Raw genomic sequence first — 7,267 nt, 5'->3', positions numbered from 1 at the left:
TCCCCCCTTGGACAGGTTTCGCCACTTGCGCTTATCATAGGTCAAACAAGCTACCAGCTTACTGGACCACTCAGCCATATCAGGGACCTCATTCGACAACCAAGGAATCACTAAAAAGAATGAAATAAAAAGATGCCTTTATGGAGCCCGCCTCCAATATGGACAAAGCGATAAAAATACAAGTATACCACTTACATGTAAAATTCCATTTCTCAGGAAATGGCAAAAACTCTCCAAGGATAATATCGATTGCCCGTGCTCGAACAAACCGGCTCATCCACCCTTGGACCTCATCCTCTTTATCGTTAACGATAGGGGACCGGGTGGATCAACGCTGCAGAGTAATCAAGCCCCGATAGTGCAGAGGCCGATATAACCTAACGAGATGGCTATAGGTGAATTCGAGCCTGGCCTTATCCGCAAAGTACCTTATCATCAACACTATCCTCCAAAGGGATGGGTGAGCCTGCACCAGGGTAACCCAATACCTCCTTTATAATTCAAGCTCGAACCTGTCAGGGGGACCTAATGAAAAAGGATACGTATACACACTAAAAAACCCCTCGGCATGGGTCATGATGCTTTACTCCAAGGAAGGTACCTGCAGTACCATTCCTTTTCCCCATCCACAATCTTTCCTAATCATCTCGAGATGTTCCTCCCTTATTGAGGAGATAAACCTCCTCTATGCATGCTCCCAATGACCTTGAACATTAAGAGGCCTCTTTAACGTAAAGTCCCTCCTCAAGACAAAGCACCTAGAGGCCCGCTAACCAGATACCGATGGTGTATTACCGATCGAACATAGAACAGAGCTAGAACTCCCCTCTCCTTAATGGGCAGATATCGATGTAGCAGCCATGGCTACGGTAAAATAGGAAGAGGAGGATGAAGATTTGGGCGAAGGCTTTGAGATGAAACGATGAGAGAACTAGCACAAAGAACAAAAAGTTCTATGGGAGGGATGATCACCCAGAATACCAGAATCTCCAATTGAGAAATGAGCGGATGCATATATAGAGGCAAGCGATGAGTGTTCGCCTACCCAGACGAACAATTAAGTCTGGCCATGACGGCACCATTTTTTGGGAAATGTACTGACAAGACCACCCCGAGGGCCCCTCTATCATGCTGCATGAATGATGCTATCACGTGGTGTTCGGGAGGTATTTAGACCCCGAAGTTCCCTGCTACCATAAGCATCGGCCCCAAAGGAGCTATCGGCCTAATTTCTAGATGGTACCCGATCTCGAGGGCCCCGATTACTCCAAGTATGGGCTCCAAAGAGCCAACATCAAAATTCGAAGGCTAACTCCGCACGAACGCTGGAATATAAAGAATGGAAAACTTGAAGCAAAAAAATTCTCTTGAATTGCCAAAAAATAAATTTACAAGGGGCATCTTTACAAGACTTGTTTCCCCGGGAATACATACACAAAAAGAAAAAAGAGAAGCCAAAGGCGACGCAGGCCTACTCTTCATCGCCACTGCCCTCCGAACCATCGTCGGGACCTTCATCCAAAGCGACTAAAAATGCCAATTCTTCCTCTGACTCTCGGACCTTTGTGATCTCAATTGAGAGATCAACACCTTTGGCACTGGCTTCCTCCAAGGCTTGCCTCTTCGCCTTTGCACTGGCGTGAGCGACAGTTCGGATCAGTTTTTGCTCAGCCTCCATCGTTATATTTCGGGCTATTTGATTTGCAGTGGCGGCGTCCTTTAGATAAGTAGCGACTTTTTCATCAACCTCAGACTTGACTGCAGAGAGCGCAACAATCTCTTTTCAAGCATTTTAGAGAAGACCCTGGGTCGATGCCAATTCCGAGGTCACTACCTCATTTTGCTTCCTCAGCTCGAGAATCTCCACATTCTTCTGCTCAATCTACAGAGGAAAAGATAAGTCAGTAAACATTGAATTATGGGAACGATGAATGGATTTACGAACAACGAGTTACCTGCTCAACAAGGCCAGCCTTTTCTCGGAGCACTCCCTCCAAATTTGCTTGAAGTTCGCTTAGCTCCTTCTCCTTTCGGGTAGAGGAGGCTTCCAACTCCTGCATTCCCGAGGAAAGTTTCTCAAGATCCTTTCCACGACATGAAAGCTCCTCTCGGAGCCTAGAGAGGGTGTGATCATACATCTTCTTAGACTAAGGAGAAACGGAATAGTCAGAAAAATGAGGAAAAACGCTTGAGATTAGAAAAGTGTACATGAACAACTATCACCTGCCGCTGGAACTTCTCCGCTGCCTCGATAGCGTTGGGTGCATCGAGATCGATGTCCTCGTTGGCATCATCAACGTCATCAAGGAAGTTGCCGAGCGCACCTCCACCTGAGAGGACCTCTACGTTGGTAGCATTCGGGTCCTGAGCTTCCCTTAACTCCCCGGACGAGAACTGAGGGCCTAAATTAAGGTCACCCAGGGCATTGATGTCCCCAAGGGGCAAGTCCTACCCCCGAAAAGCTCCGGGCCCAGACCCTTTGGAACCAGCAGCAACGGTCTCCCTAGAGGGAACAACACCACATCCGGTCAAGGGCTCGAGGATCGTAATCGCACCCTCCTCGAGGGTCTCCATCATACGGGATCGATTTGAATCGACCGTTCCCGATTCAGCGGCCTCTGGTCGGGGCACTTGCGAGACATCTGCACCCGACCTCATTCTTGGTACCAAATGGTATCCGTCCTCATCATCGTCTTCATCCCCAGTACTAGGACTTGCTCCGGAAGCTGAAGCAGAGGTTATGGTGGCAACTCGAGACCTGCGTGATTTAGGTTTCTTGGCCGCAGAGGAATCAGCAACCGCTATATTCTTCCTCTTCTTGTCCCTAACAGACTCCAAAGTCTCCACCTCGTGGTCTGGTGGCGGTCTCATTGCACTCTATCGCGAAGGCCTGCGCAAACATAGTGGCCAAAATTTATCAGCACAATGGATACGGAGGGGAAGCAAGAAGGACATTACCATGATTCTTGGCCATCCACTGCGTCTTAACTAGGTCAGGCCAAGACCGCACGAGGTATGGGAATGAGGTATCCAACCACCTAATCCATCCCGGCAGATCCTGAACCGCTTCAGGATACCAAACGGTAGCTACACAAGCCAAGAGGAGATCATTTTTCGGAGAAAAGTAAAAAGACCATAAAGCATGTTCGAAGGAAAGGTATTTATGCTGCATGTTACACTCCTCCGGGAAGGGCATCCTTTCGGCAGGGATGATGTCCGAGATTCTTACTCGGAAAACCTGCTCATCCATCCTCAATTTTTGTCCTCATCAATGCTCGAGAAAAATGACTTTTTGGACTAGTGGTGAAGCTTAATCAAACCTTGATAAAATCGAGGGCTATACAATCTAATCAAATGGTCGAGGGTAAAGGTCTCACCCTCGACTTCGTTGGAGAAGTGGCAGAGCATGTAGACTATCCTCCAGAAAGAGGGATAGATTTGGCCGAGCGTCACCCGATACTTGTCGCAGAAGTTGAGAATGACCAGATCTATCGCCAGGAAAGAAGGGTTCAAAAAATCGACCGGACCCAAAGTGAATGGGTATGTATATACATAAAGGAAGCCACCCTTGTGGTCTGTTATGCTCTCGTTAGAGCGAGGGATCTCAACCAGCACAGCCTGCCTCCATCGGCAGTCTTTCTTCACTTTCCCTATGTTGGTCACGACGCTAATATACCAGGACACATGTTCACATCGGCCCGGTGTAAATGAGGGTCTATTGATGGAAAAATCCTTTGCCGTGTTGAATTCGGTAGGGGTACACTATTCGACGATAGGTATCACTTTGGGCTTTCATTTGGATGTTCGAGATGAAGAGGTAGCCTCGTCTTTCCAAGGAACTGTCTTGGAAGTTCTAGCCACAATGGTGAAAGGGCCTTTCTGAAAAAGTAGGTAGGAATCAAGCACAAAAGAAGGAAGAATGTGAAAAGGGATGAATTTGGCTTTGAAAACTTGAAGATGTTGTGAAAACATGAATTATCAAACAACTGATGCATTTATAGAGGTCATATGGGCAGCAGAAAAGACGAACCAATAGCGGTTCGTGGGCTTCTCGATAGTCGTGTTTGACGGCAACCCATTTAATGCTCTAATAGGCTGACATCACGATGATGATGCTTAAGGATTAAGAGTTCAAAATCGTTTCCTATCACTTCATTCTAGGAAACATGGGGACTATCTATATACGGTAGAAATCGATGGTTCGATTCTACAATCAAGGCATCCTGAGGGTTTTTTAGTGGTCAACTCCGAGGGTTCTCGGTGATCGACTTCGAGACAATGTGACTCAGTAGTATCGACAGATCGGGTTGAAGTTCCCAAGGCACGTACATATAGCTGGCCCAATCTATTAGACTAGTCAAAAAGGCGAATAAAGGCATTAAATGGTTGTACCAACCCCATATCTTTGTAATTAATGCATTTTACTATGTTGGGATTCCCCCTCTTATATAAAAGGGATCTTTGTCATTATGTAGGGAGCTGCTGCTCAATACTAAATACACAAGAACATTCTCTCTGCTCTCTAACACATTCTCTTGATATCATTGCTTTCATTTATTGCCTACATTTATTGTGTTCTATTTATTGTTCTTCATTTATTGCTTATTATTGGCCATAAAGAGCCGCCAGTGATTATATTATAACTGTTTGTCACCCATTGATTACCCTCGATAGCTCCCAGTCGAGCTTCATACTCGACCCTGAGGCCCTCGAATAGGCAAGCTCGAGACCCCGATTATTAATCATTCGATTTGGTTATCATCTTGGTCTCAAGCTCTTATTTCGTTTCTAAGTCTTTCACATAGCATCAACTGCTTTACAACTAGCATAAAAATAGATCACGTATTTTTAGAACCACTAAATCAAATTTAATTGTTATTACCATTTTCACGGTAAACAATAAGGAAAGCAAAACTGATAATATGAGATGAAGCATTTATGGCTAAGTGTCCAGCGATCGAAATAATTTTCCAGAGTTCTAGAGATATATTAGATATTTATGAACCGTTTGGTAAAACATTAATAGTTTGGGAGGTGATTTATGTCAAGAATTACTAGTAAACTAAAATATAATAATCAAAGTTGTTTAGAGTGACTAATCTTTAGTACTTGAGACGTGAAAAAGTGGGAGATTTTATATGGTTTCATTTGTTGTTCTGCAAAGTTATTTGTTATGCATCAATTAGCACATTTTCTAATGATATGAGCTTTTTAGGAGAGTGAAATTTCAGATTTCTCTGAACATCCAAAAAGTTTACCTCATCGTCGTCATCATCTTCATCGTCATTAGATTGAGCCATTAGAGAAAAGATTGAATTATACTTAGTTGTTTCATTTTCCACTTCCATCATTGAACACCACCATGGTCGTATTCTTCTTTAGATTTCCTGGAGGAGTCTCCCCATGCAGCAAGAGCTTGCTTTACAACGTTGTCAGCATCATTCTTCCTCTTGAAGCGTTTGTCAAGAACCTGGTTCCTCTTGGCTGCTTTGTCAAAGTTGTTATTGTACTGATCTTGCTTTAAGAGGGGACAATCCTTGATGAAGTGTCCTTGCTTGCCACATTAATTACAGAGGTCATAATTTCTTGGCTCGCTAGAACTTCCCCTTTTTGGAATGCCTCCATTCCTGTGAACCATCTTCTGGAATCTTCCTGTCAAGTAGGCCATGTCCCCATCTTCACCACTTGAGTCATTGTTGTCCGTCTTGAGGACCAGGTTCTTTTCCCTCTTGGGCTCTCTTCTTTCATTGTCCTCCTTCTTCTTCTGCCTTTCATAAGTTTTTAAGTTTCAACAAGTTCATCCATGGTCAGTGTCTGCAAGTCCTTAGCCTCTATAATGGCGTTAACTTTGCTTTCCCAAGAACTGGGCAGTACACTAAGGATTTTTCTGACAAGCTTATTTTACGGAATACTTTTACCAAGAGAGTGAAGCTCATTGATGATGGAGGTGAATCGAGTATGCATATCTTGGATGGATTCATCATCTTTCATTCTGAAAAACTCATATTCAGTTGTAAGCATATCAATCTTGGATTGCTTCACCTGAGTTGTTTCCTCGTGAGCTATCTGAAGAGCCTCCCAGATCTCTTTTGCTGATTGACATGCTTATATCTTGTTATATTTATCAGTACCAATGCCACAAACAAGGATTTTCTTGGCACGAAAGTTCTTTTCTATGTCTTTTCTATCATCGTCATTGAATTTTTTCCTGGTCTTGGGGATGACTATACCCGATTCACCAAGATTCTTGGTAGGGAAAAAGGTCCATCACATATAACATCCAATAGCTCAGAATCTTCAGCCATGGTGAAGTCATGCATCCTCGTTTTCCACCATCCATAATATTGCTCGTTGAACTTTAGAGGTTTGTAAGTAGACTGGCCTTCTTCGAAGTTTGGAGGAGCAGCCATGAGGATCCTTTCTAGGTATTAACCTGATAGAAAGAACCCGCTCTGATACCAATCGACAGAATATAAGGGTCCACTAAACTCTATAGAGAACTAATAGTTCTCTATCAGATTCATCAGTACACACACACAATAGTAATTAAATGGCAAGAGGAATTGTACATGGAGAATTTCCAGCTCAACGGGATTAAAAACCACGACCTACCCTTGTAGGATTTCAACTTCACTACTAAGCAACTTTTAGATTACAACCTATGCAACCTAGGAATTAACCTCTTAATCCCTCACTAACTTGTAATACTCTATTACAAGCCAATTTGTAATAACTCTATTACAAAGACTTACAACATGACTAACTCTAGCCAAGACTTAAACACACTGGTTTAAGGTTTACAAAAGGGTTCCTATAGAATGCTTCTAAATAAGCTAGATAGGAATTATAATTGAAGAACTATTACAGAGTTACAACTCAACTAAAAACATACAATAACTCGATATGGGAATTGGTCCGTAGTTGCTTTGTTCTTTATTCTTGAAACACTTAAAACTTACTTGTTGAATGGTCACGTGGGTGAGCTTGAGTGAGTTCTCTAAGTGTTCGAGTGAATTTATTTTACCTCCCTTGATTGTATATATACATGTGTGACATCACTTACAATGATGTAAGCAAGGTAGGTAAAAAGTCTTCCCTAGAAAGTTGACTGCTGCACTCTTCTTGTACTGTAGCGTCTGCAGGCAGCAACTTTTCAGCTGGAGAGTTGACTTCGCACAGTCTCCTCGGGAACTAGTAGGGACCTATTCCCTCAGTTGTTCCTTCCACTCTCTCAAAGTTGAATCATGTCCCATGTTGAGTCCCAACC

At 43.4% G+C, this 7,267-nt stretch overlaps 1 protein-coding gene across 1 annotated transcript; it reads right to left on the bottom strand.

The window, feature by feature from the left end:
- Positions 1 to 1,471: 1,471 nt before the first annotated feature.
- Positions 1,472 to 2,871, bottom strand: LOC138883769 (uncharacterized). The gene is made up of 5 exons (XM_070164480.1): positions 2,668 to 2,871; positions 2,224 to 2,394; positions 1,956 to 2,147; positions 1,804 to 1,882; positions 1,472 to 1,758 (listed from the first exon to the last, which is right to left on the bottom strand). Exons 1-5 carry the CDS (start codon positions 2,869 to 2,871, stop codon positions 1,472 to 1,474), a joined length of 933 nt encoding a protein of 310 aa, XP_070020581.1.
- Between the last annotated feature and the right edge of the window lie 4,396 nt (positions 2,872 to 7,267).

Source organism: Nicotiana sylvestris, chromosome 12 (assembly GCF_000393655.2).
Source record: "Nicotiana sylvestris chromosome 12, ASM39365v2, whole genome shotgun sequence".
Lineage (NCBI taxonomy): Eukaryota > Viridiplantae > Streptophyta > Magnoliopsida > Solanales > Solanaceae > Nicotiana > Nicotiana sylvestris.
The sequence above is the reverse complement of the archived record's forward strand: the minus strand, read 5'-3'. Positions and strand labels throughout refer to the sequence as shown.